General features: G+C 42.2%; 1 protein-coding gene across 4 annotated transcripts in view; it reads right to left on the bottom strand.

Annotated features, from left to right (window-relative positions):
* epha5 (EPH receptor A5) overlaps positions 1 to 26504 on the bottom strand; it is a 116056-nt gene that overhangs the window by 27376 nt on the left and 62176 nt on the right. For all 4 annotated transcript variants that reach the window (XM_086054509.1, XM_086054508.1, XM_086054510.1 and 1 more), the window contains 3 exons: positions 17098 to 17812; positions 2488 to 2643; positions 1166 to 1504 (listed from right to left, as the gene is read on the bottom strand). In XM_086054509.1, coding sequence (XP_085910635.1) covers positions 1166 to 1504; positions 2488 to 2643; positions 17098 to 17812 — 1210 coding nt within the window. The remainder of the gene's footprint in view (positions 1 to 1165; positions 1505 to 2487; positions 2644 to 17097; positions 17813 to 26504) is intronic.

The following is a 26504-nucleotide window of genomic DNA, read 5'->3' as shown; positions in this document are numbered from 1 at the left end:
ATCTCCATTTGAAGAGAGTCCAAGAGAGCTCTTCATTATGAGGTCCGTTTGTCTCAATTTATTATCTTTTGTGGTCTACTATGGCATTGTTGTTGCAAACAACACGATGTTGTCAAAAGTTAACTGCAAAATATAGCACAACTGCCGTCATGTAAACATGCATGTCGTCAGCGTAATTGGTCTAAATGATCATGCTACGCTAACACACGACCATCTATATGCAAACGGCAAAAACATGAAGCTGCATTTAGTGTCAAATGAGGGAGTTTGAATGAAAAACGTTCCACTGAGACTCAGGCATGAATAAAAGTAAATACAGTAACAGACTTGTTTAGTTGTACTCACTGGGGCAGCGAGAAGGGGGGGTCACAGGGGCATTGTCCCCCCCCCCCTGTGAAATATGCTTGGACCACCCAGGTGCCAGACCAGATAATTGACTTTTTGATACTTTTGGAATTTTATTTCCTCTCGTCCCCCGTAGGGAACATATAATGATTTTTTTTATCAGTGTTTTCTGCTGAATTTTGGGGGTTTGTAAAAATATATTTACTTTTTTTTTTTTTAAACATATAATGATTTTTTATCAACGTTTTCTGCAGAATTTTGGGGGTTTGTAAAAAAAATATATATATATATATATATATTTTTTAAACATAATGATTTTTTATCAGCGTTTTCTGCAGAATTTTGGGGGTTTGTAAAAATGTATATATATATTTTTTTTTTTTTAAACAATGATTTTTTATCAACGTTTTCTGCAGAATTTTGGGGGTTTGTAAAAATGTATATATATATATATTTTTTTTTAAACATAATGATTTTTTATCAACGTTTTCTGCAGAATTTTGAGGGTTTGTAAAAATACAAAATATATTTTTTGGGTGTTGCACGGAGCCCTTCAGCGGTTATACTGCGATAACATGATCATCTGGCGTTTGTTACATAAACATAATGATTTTTTATCAACGTTTTCTGCAGAATTTTGGGGGTTTGTAAAAATACAAAATATATTTTTTGGGTGTTGCACGGAGCCCTTCAACGGTTATACTGCGATAACATGATCATCTGGCGTTTGTTACATATTCATACGAGAACAGTCCCAGTGGATACAAAGAGATTCAATAGGATTTGGGGAACTATGGAAGGAATAGAAATCGGCACATACCAGCCTGATTGGTGGTCACATTGAGTGACACATACTGCTTCGCGTGGTCTTTGGCCAGCTCGGACACGCCATTGATGGCCTCCAGCAGGAAACTGTAGTTTGTGTGTGACTGCAGGTCGGCCACCATCACCGAGGTGTTGGAAAGGCCCACCTGACGTGGCAGAAAGCGAACGTTGGGACCGCACTCTTCCAAGCCCCTTCCGTCTGGCAAGACTTGTCGGCAAAGGATGTTGTAACGGATGTCCTTCCTGCCACCGGACTCCATGGGAACGGACCACTCCAGGAAGACGCTGGTCTCGTTGACGTTGGAGATGGCGTTGCGCGGAGCGGACGGTGGCCCTGAGAGTGCGACAGAAAGTCACCTGACTGGGAAAAACTCGCGGGCCACTTCATTAGGTACATCCACGCCGTCTAAGGACATTTCAGCTGTATAGAAATCGGCAGTACAAAATGATGAATACTGTATATGAATAATTTTCACACAATTTGATCAAGTAATCGCCCACTGAATTTCCTTTTGAAAATCAATTAATTTTATGAATGAATATTTTAATTATTGACAGTTGTTGTCCTACAAAAGGTAATAATGCTTTATAAGGGGAACAAAACATTCTAAAGTGAGAATTTTCCCACTTTCAATGCCAAAATGTCTTTCCCGTTACATGTCCTAAAATTAAGGTGAATTATTTGCAACATGGTGCTAATTACATTTGTTGCTATAGAAGTCTCCTATCGCCTAATAATCTTTCTCAGTGTCTTCAGAATACCTTCTTTTTTTTAAATGTATACATTTTTGGGGTTCTTTTAAAAATGGTCCTTCTTTGTCACTCAAACTGCCTTTACCACTAATGCCACTGCAGGAAGCCGAGAACCAGCAGACATTTATTTTAGGTTTCTAATTAAAAATAACCAACTGAAACGTGGTTGCACAAGTGTGCACACCCTTTTGTATCTGGAAAGTGGCTGTGTTCAGAATTAACCAATCACGTTCAAACTTACGTTAAATGAGAGTCGGCACACACCTGCGACCAAACGTCTTTGATTCACCCAAAATAAAGTTCAGTTGTTCTTGTCGGCTTTTCCAAACACCATTTTTTTCACTTTCTTTTTCAGACGATAACAAAATCTCCCTAATAAATTTGGCGCAAAGTGTTATGGTCCGCTTTTTGCCCATAATTCCCCAAGTTATGTTTGTCAGTTAAAAAAAAAAAAAAAATTACAGTACTGTATAAAGGTTTCTGTTTTTCACTCAAGGCAAAGCGCTCTTCAAATCTGATGTGAATGTGTGCCAAATGTGTGCAAATACAGAAGTTTGATCTCACGTGTGCAGGCCATATTGGGAGGATCAGAGTCAATCTTGTAATATCCTTCTTCACAGCTGCATAGAGTTGCTCCAGTGTGCCGGGCCACACTGTGGGGCGGACATTTACTGCAGAGCAGGGACTCCAGCAGCGAGCGGTAAAACCCCACTTTGCAAGCTGAAAGACAGGAAGGGAGCGGATGCCGCGGGCGGGGGGGGGGGGGGGGGGGGGGGTAAAAAGATGAGATGATAGCAGCGGATTGAAAGATAGAAAAAGGGAGTCATAGAGGGGAGAGAGGTTAAATGAAGCGGGAGAAGAGGAGAGAGCAGGACAATGCAGTCAGTTGCTTTGACAGAAAAGGAGGTCACAGTGGCAAACACACTTTCCCAGGGAGTTTTGATGTCAGAAATAAAAACATTTGTTGTTCCGTCAGTATCCCTCAAGGGATTGCTGTGATCTCCTCATGTTTCATCTCAAGTACAATTTGGGGACTTTTCCTTCTTTCTGTTAAGCGCTGGACACAGAAGGCCCTTCAGATGTTGACATTCAAGCATACTTTTAAGCAAGTCAATTGACTTCTGCGGTTTTGCACAACATATTGATTGCGCGCGGGGGGGGGGGGGGGGGGGCTGCGAGCTGTCAGAGTGCGGCTGTCAAACAACTCGAATTTGTTATGTACAGGCACCGACGGACGATTCGGACGGCCGCTGCTGCCGCTCAGCCTGTCAGCCTCCAGTTTGCCGATTTGTCACCGCCGTCCGATTAAGATTTTGCTCTTACATCTGCCGTGCCCAGCAGCATCTCATATGGGCGAGACACCGCGCAACAGAATGCAAGAAGCAGATGTCATCTCCCCGACGCAAACGGGTGAAAGGGAGGGTCGACACACACGGAATGTTAACACGCGAGAATGCATCAGCAACTTCTGTCCCCGCAGCTATCCAGTCACTGACTTATCGCCGCAACATCTTCTCCCTTGTGTTGCTGGTGCTCGCAGACGGATACAAATAGAGACGTGTGATAATGGGGCGTCCACAGGGGAGCCTCGTCCTCTTAAGCTACGTGCTTGATCGCGCCTTTGTTTCTTATTGGAGCGCTTTTGTGGACCATCCAGACCACAACTGTGATTAATAACTACATTAAGCGCAGATAAAAGCGAAGGGGTGAATAGAGGAAGGAGGGAAATGAGGGGAGGATTGAAAAGAGGGGGACAAAGGAGATGTGTAAGATTTGTGTGTGTCCCGGGCAGCAGTGAGTCACCTTGACGGAACCTTGGCCAGTTGTCATGGAACGTTAGGCCTGAAAAATTCTCTCTCTGACCTTGCCGTCCGACGGGCAAACCCTCGCGCACATACACACAAACACACACGCATTTAGCATACAGGACGCCGCCGATGAATGTGAGCTCGAAGTCCCTGTAATGTGAAAATAAATATGCCCCGTAAATTTGACACACGGCAGTGGTGTCAAATTGGAATGATTTAAAAGAAAATTGTCAAGGATATAAGATGAGGATTCAAAATTGTAAAAAATGAAGCCAATTCCTCCACTCTCAAATGCTGTGAGGGTGTTTGCTAAATGCGCGCAAACCACATCCTTAATTCTCAACTATCAATCAAATGCCACACATTTTTCTTATGCCAACTCATCCCTAGGTGTTTGTCCTGCCAAAATATATCCGCTTCAAGCCTCCGGTGACTGGAATATATCATAGCGGGACTTTCTACGGCACGCTGATAGGCGCTAGCCAACAGCTAGCTTGTTGGCTAACCGGGTTCCCTTGACCCTGGCGGTTGGGCGGCGGGCTAATCCGCGGCGTCATCTCCCGGATTGCTATTGTGTCCATGATAATAAAGCCACATAACAGAGCCACTTCAGGGAAAGTTAATTGTTAATTCAACATGGCTGCACACATCATTCAGCCTGTGACTCACACTCGATGACAGACATTTGAGCACAGACTTCCTGCTAGTTCAGGGGTGAACAACCGTTTTGAAAATGAGAGCTCCTTGTTTGGTACTTGACACACACCTATGAAATAATTTTCTAAAATGACAATGATATTTTGTGAATACACCCGATCACGTTAATGATTTCTCACAATAATTAGCAAACAAACGCGGGCCTCTGTGCGAGGTATATACCCATCACTGTCTACGTTTCAACATATTACGGCATCCTTAAAAAGGCCAACTACTAACACTTGGGAATTCAAGGAATGACAACTTGACGTTCTGGAAATTGTGCCAGGGTAGTAATACTATCATGATTGAAATGTAATTGTAACTAAGAAATTCACAATAGCATTGGATAATTGCTGATAAGAATGAGGGGGCTCGGTTCTCGGAATAATGCTCATCTCCGAAATGTGTTCTTCAAACATGTATAATGTATCTAGAAATGAATCTGCAAAATCATTTTACAGGCTCCTTAATTAAAACTTTGCGTCATTTTGTGGCATCTCTGACGTCGGACATGAAATGACATCATTTCTGCCTAAAACACATACACAACAGTCTGCCTATAGGCTTTATGTCATGCGATAGACATGGTTCCACAAATAAATGACATTGCTTTTATGTTTGTTTATAGGTCAGCACGTGATCTAGTGGCTGGCATGCCCGCCTTCCCATTCTGACGTTTGGGGTTTGAAAAATTGGTTAGGTTGTTTGGTAGGTTAATTGAAGACTTAAATTCTCCATAGATGCGAATGGTTGTTTGTCTTCTTAAGTGGCCGGTGATTAGTTAGCAGTCCAGCGTGTACCTCACCTCTTGGCCAAAGTCAGCTGGGATGGGCTGCAGTTAACCCGTGCCCCTAATGGGGATGAGCCGTAAAGAAAAAACGGATGAGCATTGTTTTTCCTGACTTGATTGTGTTAAATTCGGCGGCTTGTGTGGAATTGATTGTGTGTCTTTCAGCGACGAATGCCAAACGGAGGACAATGTTTTTCTTTAACCAGCGGCGGCGCTGTTGACTCAGCTTCATCTCGTTTGTTTGTTGGTCTAATGAACAACATGGGCTATCTCAGCTTTGCCAATTCCCCTTGGCACCATTACTCTACAAAAAACAAGCGATTCTCCCGTCCCTTAATTACAAACCAGCGTACGGACGGAAAGTAGTTCACACAGACTAGGGCCCTTTTCACAAAACTTTGAGAGAACCTATTACATTTTTTTGCTCTGGTTAAAGGAGCCATAGTGGGATTTCTACTCAGTCCCCGAATGCAAAGTGAGCTAAAGAGTAGCCTGCTAACTAACAAACTAAAAGAAAAACAATATAGCGGTCAACATAATTTTCAGATGTGTTATTTGAGATACATTTTTTTCATTATTACATTTAAGTGATAGCGGCCAGTTTGCCCGCATTAAGATCCCATTCCGCATATAATGTACAGCATCAATCAATTCTGGTCAGTTTACGGCATCCTCCATGAAGGAGGAAGCGGTAGGGGAACAAAACTCTTTTGTTAACGGTCAACAACCTTGGCAGTGGTCGCCGTCTACGCTCCACTGAGGACCGGGAGTTTCGGTCCAAGCCATTGAGCTGCTAAACTGCTTCTTGAGACTTTATAAATACCACAATAAAATTCTATTCCAGTCTGTGTGCATAACCCAGGATGTGGGAGAGACAATTGGACACCTGATCTGTTCTTTATACACACCGAACCCCTCCCTTCCCCCGCCGTACGCACACACACGGCAGATTTATCACCACCATCATCTCCGGTAGCTCCCCTTGACTTCAACCTACAACTCCCCCAAAGACAGATTACAAAGAATGGAGTAACTGTTCATTTCAAGAACAAATCCAACAAGGACATTGATCTTCGGCTCCAAAACCAATCCAACGATGATAGTGCGCTGTTGGCTAAAAATTGAACTACAAGATCTGAAATTTGTCCATACACATGCCTCAAGTCGGCTAACTGGGTAACATCTTCGACTAATTGATACAAACATCATACTAAATTCTCCTGTGAACATTAAACGTTACCACTAGCTTTATGTGAAGAACTTACTCTAAATTCAAACAAACAAAAGTAACACACAGCAATGACTGAAGCTTTGTGTTTGATTAAAATACCTATAGTACGTTCAATCAAACTCAGTAAATTAAACAAAGTAAAACTATAAGCGGACATGTCATTAGATAAGAAAAACCAAAACAACTACAGTCAATTCAACGAATTACAGAAGTAGTCTATTAAAAATGCATATCCAGAAATGTTACAAATGATGACAGAGGATGAGAAAAAGTCAGTGGAGGTATGAGGAAAAAAAAAAAAAAACAAAAAAAAACTGCACGCTGCCTTAATGAAAGTCAGCCGGGCAACTCTCACAGGAACCAACATTATTGATGTCGAGGTATTAATTACGTGTTGCTCATTTCCATTTCTGTTAAATTCATCACACATGCGCTACATAAGACGTGACCACTCATCATGAGTGGAAATGAACTACAAGCAGGATTCGTCAAATGTGGCGGGACACATGCCGATGCCGTGCATGATTTTGGACGGCTGTGACATCGTCCATCACGATTTCATGATTTTATATACTTGACCCAATCAGTATTCGGATCACTGGAATCTAACTGCCCACTGTCAGAAAGGGACAAAGCCTCACGCGCAGATTTTCATACCAAGACTTTTTATGGTCAAGGCTGGCTGACTGAAATCCAGCCCGCGCGTGCGTGCGTGTTGGCATACATGCGTGCGAGGGTGTGCGTTGCCCTTGGCCGAGCTGCCTTTTTGATGCCACACAAGCTTTTAATGCACAGAACAAAGGCTAATAGGTAATTAATATGCAATACACGCTAATGCGCCATTTGTGTGTATATGTGTGTGCCTAATACGCAATTAATATGCATCACACAAACCGGCATCCCAGGCAATTAAGGATGCGCTAGTGTCCTATGATGGCTCTTAATGAGCATCCTCTTCACTTGAAGACGTCACTTTAAATACGTCAAATGTCTATTAGGTGGGACTAGGAGGTGTTTCTCATATTTTGATGAGATTATTAGGACATGAGCGACAGTAGATTATTATTATTTATTTATTTTTTTTTACCTCGGCGAATTTTTGTATTTGAACTCATTGCATTTCAATGCCGTGGACACATTGACGCCAAAGTAAACTTGGACACAAAATTGGTTGGGCTGTACCCTAATACAACGCTGGTGTGTTACCAGACAGGATTGTGGACCAATAAACCACATTGGGACACAAAGTAAATATCCTTTTCCTGTATTTGTCCCACAGCGAGATACTAGCCAACCACAAACATAGAATACATGAACAAATTTGGATGTTTGTGTGTGTATATGGCACGTATCGGGATCCCGTAGCTTTGTTTATTATTGTTCATTCACTGTTTGTGTGCATGGCGTGTCTATGTGGCAGCATGCGTCCGTATTTGCGAATAACAGTGTGTGAACACAAACAATGCCAGATGATAATGTAGTAATACACAATAGAGTCAATGGGGCTTTCCTGTCATGCTGGACAATGGTCCCCTCTGTCATCTAACAATCAGTCCACAAGCACAAAACTAAAAAGGCCAAGCAAAAAGGTCACGACAGCTCCTGAACCCAAACCAATTTAGTGGACCAATGAAGCCGTGCAGATTGGACACGACCATAAATAAGTCTAGCTCCTGGCTGACCAAATACCAAGACAAAATAAATCTACCAAATATAAACAAGCATCCGATTAAATATTTATAGAATGCATAGTAGCATTTAGCTTGAGGGGGGGAAAAAAAAAAAAAAAACACAATGGCTCACAAAGCACCAGCAAAGCAGAAATGAGGTGAACTAGGGTCGGGACCTCAATGGCATCACAATACTCTAGAGAAATCATATCACAGCGGAAAAAAAACACGCAAACATTGTCACCTCGGCACCTCACATGTTGGACTGTTCACAATAAACAATCTGCATACAAAGCATGCGTGTGTCTGTGTGCACTCGGCATGTGCAGCTGCGCGTACAGCTGGAACTCATTAACTACATGCACACTGATATATTACGCAGCCGACTCAGGACACAATGAGATAACGAGGAAGCTGTTATGGACGTATTTTTTACCCCCCGCCCCCCCCCAAAGCAAATGTGTGATTAGGAGAGTATTGTAAAGCAAAACAACGAGCGCATGTGAAAAGGCGCACGTGAGGTGACCCTTTACAACAGGCAGATGTCAACAGATCAATAAATGATGATGATGATCATCATCGGGCAGGAATGTTAGTTGAGTGTGTAGAACAATCTGATGAATAGTCCGATGTTTGAGTGCCATGTGAATGCATTAGCAAACGAGAATGGCACTCAGTGGAGCACCGACGTTGTCCAAGGCGGAACAATCACAATTTGGATCGGTACCAAATTGAAATCTTTCGCAGATACACACCTGCTGGCTAACTGTTGTCATTAAAATTCATGCATGAGTCACAGAGAAATTAAGCAAACAATCCCCTTTTGCAACGTTGAGAAAATTGAGAGAGAAAAAAAAAAAAAAAACATATTGGATCTGCTACTTTATTTCGAATCGCAATAAATTGAAGAGGTTATTCTTAGTTCATACCTTAGTCCTTTAAGGAGGAAGTCAACCCAAAGATTGTCTTGGCAACATTATGTTCTATGCAGGCCCACCAGTGAAAACAAGGCATTCTGATTAATATTGTGTTTGTCCAACATGAGTTAAGCGGTAAAATGCACCTGTTTTTGTCCATCTCAGGGGGCGGCCATTTTGCCACTTCTGTCGACTGAAAATGATATCACAACTACTAAGGGTTTCTTTGAACGAACAATCTGGCTCAGCTTCAGAAAACAGGTGAGCCGTGATTGGTCGTTACCTGAGCAACTGCGCTGTCATTTTCAGTCTACAAGAAGTGACAAAATGGCCGCCCCCTGACTTGGCTAAAAAGGGGTGGATTTTGCTGCTTAACTCATATTCCACAAACAGTATTAATCAGAATGCCGCGTTTAGCCTAGTGGGGCTACATAGAACATATTCTATACATTTTGGGATTGACTCCCCTTTAAAAACAATTTAGTAAATCATACTCTTAGGGTGCACGTCATGAAACAAAACACAAATATTTTTTTCAAGTGTGAAATTAAACATGCAAGTAAATATAACGTTCATGTTATCTGTATTTGTATTTCATCTACGTCAACATTGCCATTTGTTCTGTCAAGAGCCACACAACCAATCTGAGAACGGTTTTGCAAACGGTTTCATTTGGGAGGCTGACCTAAAGGCATCGGAAGAAAGGAGGAAACACAAAAAGACTCGTACGAGTCACCACTTGCCGGTCAACCGGATGAACGTGCGTTCATGGAGGGAAGCTAGCGCTGCTGAATCGGGTATTTTATCAATACTTCACTAATTAAAGGAGTGCATGTACGCATGTGTGGATCTCACCTTGTGAGCATTGTTGGAAAGAGAATGTAACTGTTTCAAAACCAGCTCATATTAAAATAAGGTTTGTAGGTCGGTGACTGGGCTCACATGTGCAGTAAAACATGTCCGTGTGTGTGGATGCTAGCAGCGAGGCGGGTAAACTAAAGGACGCCCTAGTGGGGAAGTTGGTTTACCCAACAAGCACTCGGGAAGCACGTTAGTTGTCATGACAGCGCCACCATGTTGAGACGATGGGGTGATAAGGAGGGGAAGGACAGAAAATAGAGGAGGAGAGTGAGGGAGACACTCAGAAGGGAGAACACAAAACGGGAGCATGCAATGAAAGCAGCCAGTCAGTTTCCAATAGAGCAGGAATCTAAAATGATGAATGGCATCTCTTTCTGCAGCAAATTGACTCAATTCATATTTGAGGAGATGATGGAAAAGGCTTCCATCCGCCCCTTGCGGATTTCTATGCTATCATTCACCGGGCGCCTCTGTTAGTGCCGCATGATGGCTCGTCCATTTTTGTTCAAGCTCACTTCTAAGTGTTTTACTCAAAAGGGGACATTAGGAAAGGGGAACTGAAGCTTCAAGCAAAATTGTGTGGGATCCAGGCGTTTTCATAGACGACACAAAATATTCATCAACGGGAGGAGAAATGAACGGTTTGGTATTACAGACGTGCGCAATAGGTGGAAAAAGACGATTATGTGAAAAGCTGAGCTCGGGTTTTCACACGATTATCTTTTTTGCTTGTTGTTTGATTGTTTTTCAAAACTCTTTTCTCCGAGGGCCACATACAGAAAAATGGATACTTCTACATCATGGCTTTATGTTAAAGGTGATAAAGATAAATAGTTTAAAATAAGGCCAATAGTATAGGATTTGATTTTAGTTTTGGAGACTGATTTGCATCTCTACTGAGCAGCAGCGGATTGCCATCTCCACATTCAGAGAAAGCCAAAAGCTCTGTACTGTAGCAAGCTGACCATACTTGAGGATCATGAACGCGGTATGTTCACAAATTGGATCTTGACACTTAGCAGAAAGTGGAGGAAACCATGTTTGTTTCTGAAACTGTATTATCTTTATTCTCCACAGATGTTCTGTTACCATTTCAGCTATAATTTTCTTTTTCAACATCCACACTTGTAGCACAAACCATTTTTTAAACAGCACCGCGGAGCATGTCAAATGTTATTTTTAGTATATCGTACGGGATGCTAAAAAAACGGAGGGCGGGCTGCAAATCGCCCCTGAAAAGTCCGATTGGCATCAATGTTAGGGTTTATCGGCTTTAGCCGAGGTTCCTCACTCTCAGTCTATTACAGCTTCGATATTAAAACAATAATTACGTCGAAAGTCAATTATCATTTCAACTTACTTATAATGTACATTTTGTATTTTAGAATCCCCACCATTCTTATATGGTTCATCTGCATTCGGCAAATGACTGTAATACCCTCGTCACCAGGACGACAACCACAAGCTCCGCGACATTCCTTGTTGGCAATCGCAGGGTTCCCGAGAGGGAGACCGAAGACGGATTCCTCGAGTTATGATGCCAGGGCCGCGGATTGTGATGGCAGCACTCCTGTTTGACAAGATGAAGTTTGACATATGCTGCAGTGGCATTTGACAGGCATGCAAACACAGAAGCACATCAAGGGAAACCCGCCTCTTGAGCAAAGGATCGCAACGGGACATCCGGTCGTACCCAGGACACACTTTGACGACATAAATAGAAGGAACATTCTCTGCGGCACGTTCGCATTCCAGGAATTTCTTTACATTGACGATACCAAGCGTCGTCCTCGCTTTCATTTGTATTCTTTATCCACTGTCATCCCGTTTCATCTTTCCTGCTTACTCCACCCCTCCCCCCCGTCATCCTTGCGCTCAACTTCACTGGCCATCTTACAACTTCAAGCATTTTATCTTTGTCAGCCTGGCCCGAATCGGAACAGCACAAAGCTGTCAATCACTGGATTCCACCTTAATTTGCAACACGACATCCAGCTTCCATACTTTTATTTCCACATTCAAATGAATCCTTCAAATGGGTTTCATGAATCCAATGGAGCGTTCCTTATTTCTTAACCACAATTCTCCTTTCAGAGCAATCTTGGCAACATTGCCCTTAACCTATATGGGCTTTTCTTAGACTGATGATGCAATTCAACCCTCAGTATATGCAGTACCATATATGCTTTATTCATTGTTTTTATCTCTCAAACCTTTGAGTCAAATGGTTCTCTAAGCCAATTAGCCACCATTTTAACATTTATGGTAACGATAACATTTGTGGTACACCTCCCACAAAGTGATTAATAATCAGTCGTTGACTTTGTTTACACTTTGTTTACAGTCAATAATCAGGTTAAGGTCAAAATTCCGGTTTCTGAAACATTCGGAATAACTTGTTTGTATGTGTGAGTGGACAGAGTAACTCGCGCTTTTGAGTATCCCGATTTCAAATCTGTGTATTCTGTATTTTTAAAAACCCGAGTAAGAGCGTATTCAGGGTTCGGCGGGCGTTTACGTGGCCTTACAAAAATGGAATACTGCCAATATTCTGTTTTTTAAAAGGTTGCGTGTAAACGTAGTCATTGCTTAGTTGGGTAACAGCTAAACCGAAGCCTAATCCAGTTGGCTTTTTGGTGAGTGGCAGTGTACACCTCGGACTGGTGGCCAGCTCTGTATTCTTGGAACCCAGGCTGACTAGGTACAAAAATGGCACCCAGTAAAAACTTGATTCTCCCAATTGAAACGTCTCAATAGCGAGTGATACCATGCAGTGTAAAAGCAGCCAGATGAAAATGACATTCTCTGCAATAAGTACGATAGGTTTCTGTCAAATACATGCGATTGAAGTCCTGCCGAAGTTTCTACCCTTTCTCCACAAGCTCCGCAAATTCAATTGAATCGTGTTTTTACTCTCATATTACATCCAAAATTCATTGCTTGAGTTCGGGAGAGCGAACTCAATCTCCAAGTTCTACCCACGCCTCCATACTTCATCTCTCTCTTCATCCATCTGCCCACTCCTATCCGCGGTTTATCCGTCCTCAGTGGCCGTCGCCCCAGAAACGACACTCATCCATCTCTTTGTCCGTTTGGCCTCACACCCTGCGGTGAGAGATCTTCCATTTCTCTTCCATCCACTTGTTTTACCATCCCATCACTTCTCTCACCCTTTTTTATCCGTCTGTCCATCTATAGCCCCCCCAACTTGTTTGCAGCGGAACGGCCCCACCACCACCCGCTCTTGCCTCGCTCGGTTGGCTCGCCGTGCTGCTCTTACCAATTATCCCAGATAAAGTTGTGCCAACGATATACATTTCGCAAAAGCACACGCAGTTCACTGTCACCTCTCACAACTGAGGCGTAACAACAAGGAAGCATCAAAACATGCTTGTTATGTAAATGTATGTACTTCCTGGTCCTCTTTTCCTGAGCAGTAACGTAAAGAAGACGACTCCAGCTTTCATTTCGGTGCCTGGCGGAAGACTTGTTTTGAAAGTGTTGAATCAAATCACAGACATTATTCTACAGTCGTCGCTTTAATTTCGACTGTTGTGTGACAAGCTTTTGTCGAACAAATGACAAAAGGCACGGCTGCAACATTTATTAGGCCCTCTACATTTGGCATTAAAGAGAATAGAAAAAGTTGATAATTGAGATGAGAGCGTTGAGAATTGTATGGCTGTCAAGAATATCAAATGTTTCATAAAAGAGACAGCTCATATTTAACACTGGCAAAAACTGGACTGGATTATTTCTGGGACTTGGAAATTTGATCCACTTATTTCAATTTAAATAATTTTCTTATGGGGACGCAATTGTTTTGTATTCAACCAATAAGATTTAATTGCAATTTCAGAATCAGCATAAAAATCCAACCCGTCAGATTTTTTTCAAATTGTTCCCCAGTGTTATTGTAAGATGGGAACATATATATATTGAGGCTGGTATGATACACTTTTGTCCCAATCCGATACGAATCCCGATAGTTGGGTTGCAATCCGATACGTATTGTGATACTTAAATATCATAAAAACATATATTTAAAAAAGAACTGAGGCATGCGTTTCCAGTTTTAACTGAAGTGCCATTTGACATTTATTCAAGGGTCATGATTAAAAAAAAGTGCATAAACTGTTCCACTAACTGTTCCTGATACACAGGAGTGCAACTAATAAAAGGTCATTCACAAAGCTCAACTTGAAGGACCTCAAATGTTCCAAAAGTATGTTATAGAATGTGCAAAACATAAGGTATCGAAACTTGGTATCGGCATAAAAAGTATCCCGCTACATGGCGATAGGATATATTTTCCCAGTCTTAATATATATGGTGACAAGTGAAAAACACCACTTTGGCACTATTTGTCCATATTAAAGCGGCCGTTCGATCCTGCTAAGCATCCTACGTAAACTGAAATAATCTCAATTCCGGGGAGGACAAATGCAGCAAATTCATATCTTTGCAATTACGCATTTCCACGCAAATGTGTGTGTGCCGTCTAGTGACAACGGCCTCTGTTGCGAGCTTCACTCTGCTCCCTGTGAAAACCACTTAAACCGAGCCGGCATATTGTAATTCAAGTGATTGTTTCCCACAAACGCAGACATAATGTAGCGATACAAAGAGGGAGCAGGGTCCTGCCTTATGCTGTAGGAGTGCGAATGTAGCTGGTTGCATTAAAGAAAAGGCAGAGGGAGGAAGTGAGGAATTGGCAGACAATAAATGATTGACAGTGACATGGAGATAAACTGAGGGAAAGGCAAATGGAAAAGAAAAGACATGCAAAGCATGAGGGAGATTGGAGGAAAATCAAATAAAGATAAAAAAAAAAAAAACGAGACGGTGAAATAGCGGCGCGCGAATGAGGGGTGGTAATAAAACGCGAGGGAGACAAAGGAGGTGCGAACGAGCTGCCCACGGACAGTTCTGTCCCACATTTGCAAAGACCGCGTTAAATCACGCTCGGCTAGGCAGCGTGCAACATTTTCTCCGATTGCGGCGCACTCTGACCTGCAACAATTCCCACTCAGCGAGGCACGCGTGCTTAAAACAGGTGCTGAATAGGCTGAACGTGGCGATAATGTGCAATTGTATTCTTTTCAGAGCCGCGCTCCTCTTTTTAAAGAGCAAACAAAAAAAAAAAGGAGGAAATGAAGCGAATACAGACATGTACAATCGGCTCTTAAACACAAAGTCATTTCGATCGTTCCAATATATTTTGTCGAACTTCAGCTGCCTGCCCGCGACATTTTTTTTCCAGCTTCTCAAATAAAACGCTCCTCACAAGTCCTCACAAGATTGTTGACGAAAACGCTAAGCAGATATCAAGCCGAAATAGGGAAAATGTTTTCGTTCTCATTCGAACTTTTCAAAGGCTGGCAGAGTGACAGCCTCATTTGCATGCAGAAGTGTAAAAACTACTGTAGCTTCATTAATTGCGAGAAGGAGTCGCATTTATTTGTTTTGCTCCGTTGGCGACGTGAGCCATGTTTACTGGTGAGCAGTGAGACGTCTTTTATCCAGAAATGAATGTTGAACAAGCGGTAATAATTAGCATTTAACACAACTTTGTCTTCATGGAGCGGAAAACACTAATACGCCTTCAAATGAACAGCACCTAATGCTCAGTAACCTTCAAATGTCCCCCCCCCCCCCCCCCCCAAAAAAGGCAGCAAAGACACAGGACTAGATTTTTAAAGACATGCTCACATTGTATTTTACTTTGACAGTCAAATTCATTTTGTGGTTTTCATGCCAGAAGGACAAATTCTCCTTGAGGCTCAGACAAAACGTGGTCTACGCTTGCTGTCGGTGATAAAAAAAACACCGATAGTCCCACCAGCTTTATGAAAAGTTGACTTTAGAAGTCTCCTCAAGTCCTGTGACAACACCTATTTCCTTAGATGCGGTTCGTAAGACGGTTACGCTACATATTAGGTTGTAGCAGTTAATCACGATTTGAAGGGAAGCTGGGAAAGTAAGGTACGTTATATTTATTATTGCGGCTTTCTGGGGTCATGGCGCGATGGAAAACTAGACGGGCTAAATGGTCCTTGATCCAGCCGCCTCGTGCGCCGCTAACCTCACATAGCTTGGGGACAATGAAACTACAAAGTGGTCCGGCGGGGCACAGGGTTGTCTTGTAATCAGAAGGTCACTAGACCCAGCTGAGCTCCACAGCTCATATTGCGCGTCCTTGGGCAAGGCTGAACCCCAAATGACTAACTACCGAAGTGCACGATTCAGCAGGAAGATGTGCGAGGAATACTGCAAACGGTTTAGAATTGTTGTACTGCCAAAAGGTGTTAACGAATAAAATCGATTTTGCTAGGGAGACAATGGCTACGTTTACACGGACAAGCCCATGCCGATCAAGATTTTAATCCGAACGGTAGGTTATCGTTAATCCGATCGGCGCGCGTGAAAATACTTATTCCGACATTTCGGAACAAACCGTCTTTACTGCGCATGTCTGTGACGTCACTATAGGCGTTTCTGATATTCCCGGAAGCTAGTAGAAACAGAGCGAGTGTTATATTGTTTGTTGTTTGGTTCAATAAAGTTTAAGGGGAAAAAAAACAAGAGCGAGTGAAAGATGTGGCGGGCACAAAATTGAACTGGTACATTTGCAGCTCCATTAGTGAGTTACATTAGGAGAAGTTAATTCGATGTACTTGATTCATTTCCACTTTGTAAGTTCACATGTGTTGAAAACAATTAAATTGCTCTCCCGGAGATAGTTTTTCAACCATAAGGTAAGGTTGAAATGCGATGTGTTGTTTAAAATAAATATGCGTTGATTTTCGCAGGCGATTTACAGCTTTTCATCATGCGTTTCAGATTGTTTTTATTTTTCATTTGCTTAAATAATCAGGACATTTGCTGAAGATTTACAGAATAATGACGCATATGCTGTGACAAAACAAGGGAGGACAGAGTGCACATGGGAATGTCAGTTGACGTCGGAGGTGGGAATGTTTGGGCTCTCGGCTTAGCAGAAAGACGACTGCATGAGAGCAGCAAAGTGCTTCAAGGCTCAGGGGGGAAAATCCCTCCACTAAGCCAAGGAAAAACACATGCACTCAGTCAAAAAAAAAAAAAAAAAAAAATACACTCTCCTCTCAGATAAATAAAGACACCAGAAGAACAACAGCAGGCAATACGATCACAAGTTAAGCGACGGTTTTGCGCTCACCTTGACAGGATCCCAGGATTTCTTCAAATCCCGGCTGGCACACGCACTTCCCGATAGGAACCAGCCATTCTCCCTCAGTGCTGCAATGCATCCTGGGAGGCTCGTACAACGGCAGGGAATTGTTGATGCAGCGACCCACCACCTCCACCAGCTGAGAGGCCTCCGATCCCGGGATGGTATCCGAGAACTCGGCCAGGCTCTTCACAAGAAACGGGCAACGCTTGTAGAAAACTCGCACCGAAACCAGAGCGATGCAGGCTCCCAAATCCTGAAAGGCCAAGAAGAAGCCCTTCCGACTCAAAGGGCCTAAATCGCGGACTTCGGTGTTGAGCTTCATAACCCGATCCCCGAGGTCGAGCTCGGTGAAGCTCTCGTCAGCCGCGATGGTGTCGATTTTAATGTACTGGCTCTCCTTCAAGGCCCTGTCTTCCTCCTCCGTTATGGCCTCGCCGTCCCCCATCCCGCCATCCTCCAATTCCCCCCCATCCGTTTCATAGTAGTACATGTTAAAGGTCTCCTTGCAAGTTCCAACGCCACCGGGGAGGCTGTTGCAGTCTCTCAGGGTGAACTTGAGCTCAATGTAAACCCGCTGGGCTCCCTCGGTCAGTATCCAGTTGGTGTGAAGCCAGTTGTTCTGGTTCTGCTCCATGACTCGGCACACTTGATAGGTGTGGATGGGGGCATAGTCTTCATCTACTTCGCCGATTTCTTCCCACTGGTGCAGGAAAAGAAGATAAAAAAAAACAAAAAACAACTCAAGTCAGACTCCATGAACACAGTTTTCCAAGACCATTTTCATGAAGCTATAGTTCAATTTCCCACGGAACAGTAAATGCTATTTAAAATATGGACAAATACATGTCAAATATATACTCTTAATAGATTTCATTTTTGATAATACCTTTTTCAATTCATGTATAAAAGATCCAAAATCCTAACAACCACATACTGTACTTTGTTTTCGATTGCAAAGTGCCCTCTTGTATAAAAATGACCTTTCAAGGACGGCACAAAATAGCTAAACAAGAAATTTTTTTCCACAAAAATAAACTCACTTAAAATGTTAATATTATTGATGTACTATGTTTTTCCTGCATATCAAATTCAGAAAAATATATTCTCACGTTGTAACATAGGGCGGTATACGATCGAGTGTAAGTGCAACTAAGACATGTTTACCATCTAGTGGTGATTGCCAATATTATAACTTAAAATTGTAGTCAACCCATAACTATTCGCACCTGCAGATTCTCATATTCGTGGACTTTTTTTTTTTCAGTATTTGTTTCATATTTTGGATTTTCCCGGCTGGGCTGCCAGTTGCCCATTCCTGTACTTTACCTACGACAATGGCCAGTATGTCATCAATTTCTTTAATTTATTTATTTTTAGTTTTTTTAGCATCATGATGACAACAAATATCTGAACAGTGCTGTCCCACTTTTCAACATTTCTTTTCACAGTAGCTCATGCTTGACCTGCTGCTATCTGTTGATTGGACACACAGGATTGTTTTGGATCATGATGAAAAACAATAAATGTGTCACATTTATCTTCCCTGCTTAATTCAAAGGCGCGTCACTATTTACGCGGCTGTCAGAACTATCACAATCTTGCCTCAAGTGCTACGGTTAACTGAACTCAACCACTTGGTGGACCGATGCTGGCTGAATCTTTCTAACATAAAGTAATGACCAATACACTCCACACATATAACAATATACTTTCGAGAAACAATTTCGTATAATTGAAGTCCCCATTGTGTGAGCGGTCAACAAACCTACCTCATCTACTTCCATAGGTTCCTTGTCTCTACCAGTCAACGTTATCAATCAATCTTTTTTCAAAATGGCCGTGTCGAGAACCTCATTGATTTGAAATCATATCCAATCTAAGAAGTCTGAGACAGCAGAGCGCCGCGGATTACAGTTCATCACAGATAGCCTCGCGGAGGCTCCATAACCTTATCGGCTAGCCTGGAAACCATTCAAGAGCTCGTCGGCGCTTCGAGATGGTTAGGTAGTTAAATGATTTAACATTATACACAGGTGAAGAGAGTAAGAACCATGAAAATCGAGTCAAAATGAGGCACAGCAAAGCCCTGTGTGAGGCTTAACGCGGAAAGCGGGAAGTATATAAAGAGCTGTGAGTGGCTCAATGTGGATGGCAAACTAATCCTCATCACTTCCACCTCATTTCCCCTCAGTCCAAGAGAGTAGAGCGAGTTCCGAGTGTATGTATTTTTTTTCCATAAACGAGGGGCGGAGTCCTTGTCAGCAAAAGGGGAATTAGCGTGTACTTGTAGTTTGAGCTAGCTCGTCTGTGAGTCTTGTAGCGCCGTACATGCCGAAAAGTTACAGCGCAGTCATCCATGATGTGCGTGTTCAGAGAGTTTGAATGCAAATGATCCCCGGCGTGTGTACGTGTGTGTGTGTGTGTGTGTGTGCGTGTGTGTGTGTGTGTGTCAGACGGCGGCATTAATTCCTTCTGCAACTCTCCTGGGATGCGGCTATTATCTGCATCGCTAGCACTCTCCCATGGCTAATACAGGCGCTTCATCATGTCAGTGTAATATGGCCAGAGGGACCAGACTATGATCTGGTGTTATAGCTTAATAGCCCATATTAATCATCCTTTCCACGGCTGCTGTACACAACCTTGTGCCTTTGTCTCCCCCCCCCCGCCCCCCCCGCGTCTCTCTGCATCAGTCTTCTTCCACCTGATTACTCTTCATTCCTCCCCACATTTCTGCCTTTTGTTTAAGTCGTAATCATCCTCTTTGCTGAGCCATTTAGGCAAACGTACACAGCATTGTTGAATTTTCTTGCCTTTTTTTGTCGATGGGAAGAATTGACTTCAATGGGAATGCGAGGCGATTAAGCGGGGATATTTCCGGACATGATGGTTCTATGCCTACTTGACTTTAGGCATCTGTGCCAATGAGTGCTCTTACAATTCACAAACATGCAGTAACATGTAAGTGTATGTATGGAGTGCATGTGAGCTATCACTATGTGTCTCAGACTGGAGCGCAGTCGGCCCCTGTGCAGACATTAAGCTTCTTACTGGTTAGATCGCACAGATCCCGTAGCCTTCACTGGGCTTCACACAGCTTTGCACACACACACACATATATACAGACATTGACATACAGTACACCCGACAACTCTGCAGCTCCACAATATTATTATATTACTAACGTAATAGGGGCTAGATCAATTTAGATGACCCGAATTAAGTAATCGAAGACCAATTTATCTTGACAAAACTACAAGAAGTGGGCATTTTACTCAATTGTGCTGGTCCGTCATTCGTCAGTCTGTCATTTTTTGTGACGAACTGAATTATAATGATGAACCCCAGGTGAACCCCAGTTTTTCCTGGCCCTCCTGGGGGGTTAAGATTAGGGGATGTCGTTTATATGTTGTCAGCTATGGGCATGTAAAGCCCTTTGAGACTTTCCTGTGATTAAGGGCTCTATAAATACATTTGACTTGACGTAATTCGCCAGTCCGTCAGGTAAGTCCGTCAGTTTAAGTCTGTCAGTTAGGCCGTCATTAGTCCGTTGGTTCGTCAGATGGTCCCCCCCAAAAAAAACCATCAGAAAAAGGGGTGTCCGCGAGTGACGGACTGACGGATCGTCACTGATGGATGCGGTTAGTGACGACTAACTGAGGATGGACTGATGAAGAATAAAAACATAACGAATGGGAAGGGTAAAAAATACTGTCCCAAACTTTGCTCCTTTTAGGGAGGGGCACAGTACGGGATTGGAAAAAAACATGAATAGGAGACATGAACAACAACAACTCAAATACTTTCTACCTACTCTTGGTGCGGCACGCGCCCCTATCACTCTCTTCTCGCATGCCTGCATGTGTGTGATCTGGATCACTGTGTTGTGTCCAACAAAAAAAAACAAACATAAAGCAGTAAGTATGTTGTACTTCCCCTTGAGAGATAAGAAGTACTTCAAGTCCAATTAAAAAAAAAAGATATAAAATAGGGCTGTCAAAGTTAAAGCATTAACTGTGGAGATTAATTCAAATTTCATAACGCACTAAAAAAAAAAAATAACTCAGTTAACTCAGTTTTATTTACTTCCTGTAGCAGCTGTCTTCTGCTCACTGAGCCGCCAAACTGTCGCAAAGAATTTACTTTATAAAGTTGCTTGATGGCTTTTGCCAAAATAATTTGAGCACTATGCAAATCCAATTTCAAATACCATATTAGCTGTACATCTTTGGTGTATCGTTCAACAGTTGTATTTCACGGGAAAATAATCGGATTCAAGGATGAACGAAAGCTATTAGAACAGTCTTTGAACAGAAATGTACTTTAAACATTTTTAACCACATCCATTCCAAGATTTTACTCAAGTAAACGTCGGTTCCAAGCTTTGGAAAAAAATTGCAGTTGAAGAATACGATTAATGGAACATCTTGCGATTAATTAGTTAAAAACATTCAATCGCTTGACGGCACTAGCATAAAATAAAACAAATCTTAATCTCTTTTCCTCGTAGATGCAGTTCAATGAACCCCGTCAAGATTGATCTCCTCTGTGAGAGAAATGCGGCCAAATAATCCCCAGATATTGCAGCATTGACTCTGAAGTGGCGGGAAAATAATGACAAGGTTTGATCACCGCAGGTTCATCCGTTCAGCCTCTATTTCACCTCCACCATCCTGCTCCACTTGCCGTCCTTATCACTCGCATGCAAACACTCGAGAGTCCCTGTAGGCATCCCTCCAGCTCCTCATTAGTGTGTGTGCGTGTGTGTTTGTTTTGCTGACTATTATGTGCGCGCGTGTTTGTGTCTGTGTTTGTCACATCAGTCAGCGGACCCCCCGCGGCTGTGCTGAGTGCCCTCCTGGCACCGCGACGCCGTCTCCCAACTTATTATTACCGCCTATTACAGCTGACCGCCATGACACTGTAATAGAACGGTCCTCCCCGCTCTTTAGCCATGAAAGGAACACCTCCACTACAAACCGGCGGCAACAGCCTCACACTTATTTTCTACTTGTGCACCCAGCTGACTGGGCTCCGTCCATCGCTGTAATCATTTTCCTACTATGTGTCCTCTATTATTGCTTTAATCACACCGTGTGAAACGCACAGAAAAGGCCGTCGGGCCACAGGCGCAGATTTCGGCAGGTTTTTCTTTTCATACGGCCTGTGATTGGATCTCATCCGCCATCGATTCTTACAAACATTTCTTTCCTTAACAGAAGGGCGGCGACCATTTTGTTCACGCGTTTGTGCAAAATTGACTCGTGAATTAAAAGCTACAATACTGGATAGTAAGTGTGGTTCGTTATTCTTGAATATCTTTCACCTTCTTTTTTTTTTTTTTTTTTTTTTTTTAGCATTCTTCAGTTTTACATTCAAGCTGTTAGGCTGCCAATGAGCATTGATGCCTAACCACGAGCCATTTTTGTGAATGTGTACGTGCGCGTTCAGCACTTTTGTCACTCGTCCGCCCTTATCTCGGTCTCCTCATGCTGAATCAGCAAGCCAGTCGATGCGTGCCGGAATTTTTTTTTTTTTGTTCAGGCGAGTGAATCGGTCCTTGCTCCAATGTGTTTCCGTAGACGAGCTCGCGGGGAAGATTTTGAGCGCGGAGGACAGGCAGCAGGCGAGCAGTGATCCAGTCTTCAACTTGAGCTGAAGAGTGATCACACGTAAGCTTACGTACAAATGGTTTTGAATCAAAACCTTGGAAAAGTGAAGCAGAGCACGCTCTCAGACTGCCAGATGTGTTCTTTGTCCAGGATGTAAACCTAGCCCTTAACATTTCATATAAACCAACATGAGTGGTGTTGACTCTTCTGAACAGCGAGTGGTAAAAGTCTGTTTGTTCTACCAAAAGTGCCATCACATAGCTTTGAAGTGAAACGAATATGACGACTTCATTTTGGAGAGTTTGAATTGACAAATCTCAAAGTGGATTTTTTTTTTTTTTTTTTTTTTTTTAATGTCAGCAGAAATGTTTCCACGTAAATGCTAAAAACGCCTCGTGTCAAACCATCATGTCATCAACCTGTAGTTATGCTAGCAGAACACACTGCTTAGCTATAGTTTCGTCACATTTTATACTTGCTTTTTCCTTTTTTTGCTGAAATAAATAATATACATTCACAATATGTTTAAAAGACGTTTCTGATCAGTTCAGATGTGTTTAAAGCATGTTGGTGAGGTAAATCTATGGAAATATGAATTTAAAAAAAAAGTTTTCAGTGGTTTCCCTATATTGCAGATTTTCACCTAATGCGTGTCTTGAATGTATCCCCTTGCACTAAATCGGAGTCTCCGTCCAACATTTTCCGTCGTTTTTGCAAGAACAGGAATTGAAATCGTCCATCCATGAGGCATGCACAGAAAAGCGGCTCCTATTTCCAGCGTGTACCGAGCCGCCTCAGATTTTGAAGTGTGAAAAGAGTGAGTAGTTACTGGAGTCTGTTTGGAGAGTTGTTCGGTTGCCGCCAATCTCCCACCAGCTGGCAGCTGGCGATCAGTTGTCACGTGTGTGTTTTCATATTCCATTTTTAAAGTCCAAATGTTTTCATCAGTCAGCCTTTGCCAACACTCTTGACGAGTCCAGTGGAGAAAACAGATCAAAATGGGCCTGGAATTGGTTAGACTAACAGCGCACAACGGAGACAGGTGACATGGATGGATCTGATGGGCAAATAATCCTTATTGTGACAACCATTCCTTTTATAGTGTCTTTTTTTCTTTTTCTTTCCACTTGAAGATGCAGTAGTAGATAAAAGCCTGTCGAAAATGGCATGCGAGCAGCAGCTCAGCTAATCTGCCATCACTCTCCCATCACAATATGGGAGACGAAATGTAGGCGGGATGGTCCCAGTGGAAGAAAGAACAAAGTTAAGTGTTCGTGCCAGGACTTGCTTTGCAGCCTGGCCGTACCTTACAAATATTTCAGGGTTGACTTCCATCCAAAACCCCAAATATCCACTTTCTGTTCATTTTGTCTTCCCTTTACAATGGTAGAAGCAACGCTGGGCTATCAGTCTGTTGGTAACCACATCAAACGCTCCACTTGAAAGTAAATACAACAACGGATTTCTAAAAAATTGGGAAGCATATGGAGCATCGGGAGTTTATTAAGCCCAGTTTAATGTGAGGAGGACGATACACTCCAGACTCATCCACAATCGCTGTACATCTGCAATAAAAAGAGACCATAAGGAGAGTATTTTATATATATATTTACCGTATTTTCCAGACTATAAGCCGCTACTTTTTTCCTAGGTTTCAAACCATGCGTCTTACATAAAGGTGCGGCTATTCTGCGTTATTCTGTGCTATTTGTGTTTTGCACGCCTCCCTACTTTCAATTAACACCTGAAGAGTAAATTGGTGACCGTGGCTCTCCTTTCCCACTTGGGGGGGCATTACAGTAAGTAGCCTGTCAAAACCTACACTTAATCCATATTGTACTGTACGAACAGTATATATAGTCAAAAGCAGGCATAACGTAACTGAGGATGTTGAATTTTTAACAGTAATATGGTGCTCTCCTTTAAGTACTGTTAAAATTATGACATATATGAAAACACATTTTCATCATTTTTAGGGACACTGTTCATATTGGTGCCAGAACTGTCTTTGAAGCTCCCACTTTCACTTTGTACTGAAGACAACAGAAACAAAAACGGTAAAGCGGATTGCTGCTGTTACTTTCCTTATAATAAACCAAAACCTGCTAATCAAATACATGCAGTTATCCATAGATTCACGTTTTGGATGTAAAATGAAAATAACAGTATGTGTTACTGGGAAGCATTTTTTTTTTTGCATGTGAATTTAAAAAAAAAAAAAGTGTCAAGGTTGACTTTGGACAGCAAATATACATTTAAAAAAAAAAAAAAAAAAAAAAAAGATATTGGAAGTGAGTAGGCCTGTCCTTAAACGCACCTTCCATGTGCTTTTTGTTCAAAGCAAACGGAAGCATTTGGTGGGGAGCACTGAAAGGAGAATAGGAAGGATGGTGAGATAAAAAGACAAGCAGATGGCGACAAGGACATGTGGAGGCAAACAGGACAGATAGAAGAAGCCGATGTAAAAGATAGCGGTGCGGATGGAGGAGGAGGAGAATGAAACAAACCATCTGGAATATGAGCCCAAAAAAGCCCCCTGTTTAACATCTTATTTAGCCGTAGTAGACCGCCGCCGCCAAGTCGCTGTGTGTGTGGGTGCGCGCGTGTGCGTAAGCTCACGGACGGTGCTCCAGATTGGGCTCCATTGTAAACAGCTTCCACAATACCAATTCTAATAGCGAACAACAGTCATTCCTGTTCCCCTCGCAAATCATTTCAACACAAGACAATATGTTAAATGGAACACAAACACCAGCTTGCGCCGAATGGAATTAAAAAAAAAAAACAACAACAACAAGAGTCAATATGTGAGAATGTTTCAGGGGGTCTTTTTTTCACCACCGCCTCGCATGAATGCGGTTATATACGCACTGGATAAAACCACGAGGCATAATCACACTCGATTAATGTGACTGTGGATATGTCTGCATTTTCAGCCCATCTCCTATCGAGCTACGAAACAGCCTGAGAGGAGCTGTGACTGGAATAAAAAAGAGGTGAGAAATTGTAATGGTCAGCACGGCAGGTAGACCTGAAAATTTATAAGCAGGAGATTTTACCATATATTATCAATGAGAATTAAAGGGAGCTTTCTGATATTGGAGATTATATTTTTCCCAGGAAGCGTAACGCTAAACGTTTGCATTAAAAAATATGCCTATTGATTTTTGTCGTGATGTGGAATTGCACTGCATCCCACTGGACGGTGTTTCGAATGTTTGGCTACCCAAATTTGCTGCCACACTAAATTTTGAAAATATCTATATAACAAGGGCCGTCGCTACAGATTTTTCGATCAAATCATTCCATCGTTTTGATCAAATAATCGGATACAATTGTATTATGCTGTCAAGTTTATTGCAAAATGTTTTTTTTCCCTCAATTACGGTTTATAACTTAATTGCTGCTGTTTGTTAAGTATTGTTTGGTGATTGAAAAAAAAGAAATAAATTAAGCAATAGCAAACGAGAGTGAGTTATGTGCTAAGCAACTTTTTGAAACTGCTAGTGGGGGCTCTTAATTGATTATCAAAATAGCTGTCGATTAATTTGACAATCAATGAGTTGTCAAGTAACAGATTCATTTCGACACATTGACGATATTGTTGAAGAAATACTTTTCCGCATTATTATAGAAGTGTATTATTTGGGATAAAGTTCAAGAAACTACAATCATTTGCACACAATGTGACTTATTTTTAATGATCAGTTAATTGATTCATTTATTCTACCCGTTTGTAGCAGTACACTGTATAATCTGAAAAAAAAAAAAAGTCAACAA

The sequence above is a fragment of the Filicampus tigris genome, chromosome 15 (assembly GCF_054856515.1).
Source record: "Filicampus tigris isolate MCC_2025a chromosome 15, RoL_Ftig_1.0, whole genome shotgun sequence".
In the NCBI taxonomy this organism is placed as follows: domain Eukaryota; kingdom Metazoa; phylum Chordata; class Actinopteri; order Syngnathiformes; family Syngnathidae; genus Filicampus; species Filicampus tigris.
The sequence above is the reverse complement of the archived record's forward strand: the minus strand, read 5'-3'. Positions and strand labels throughout refer to the sequence as shown.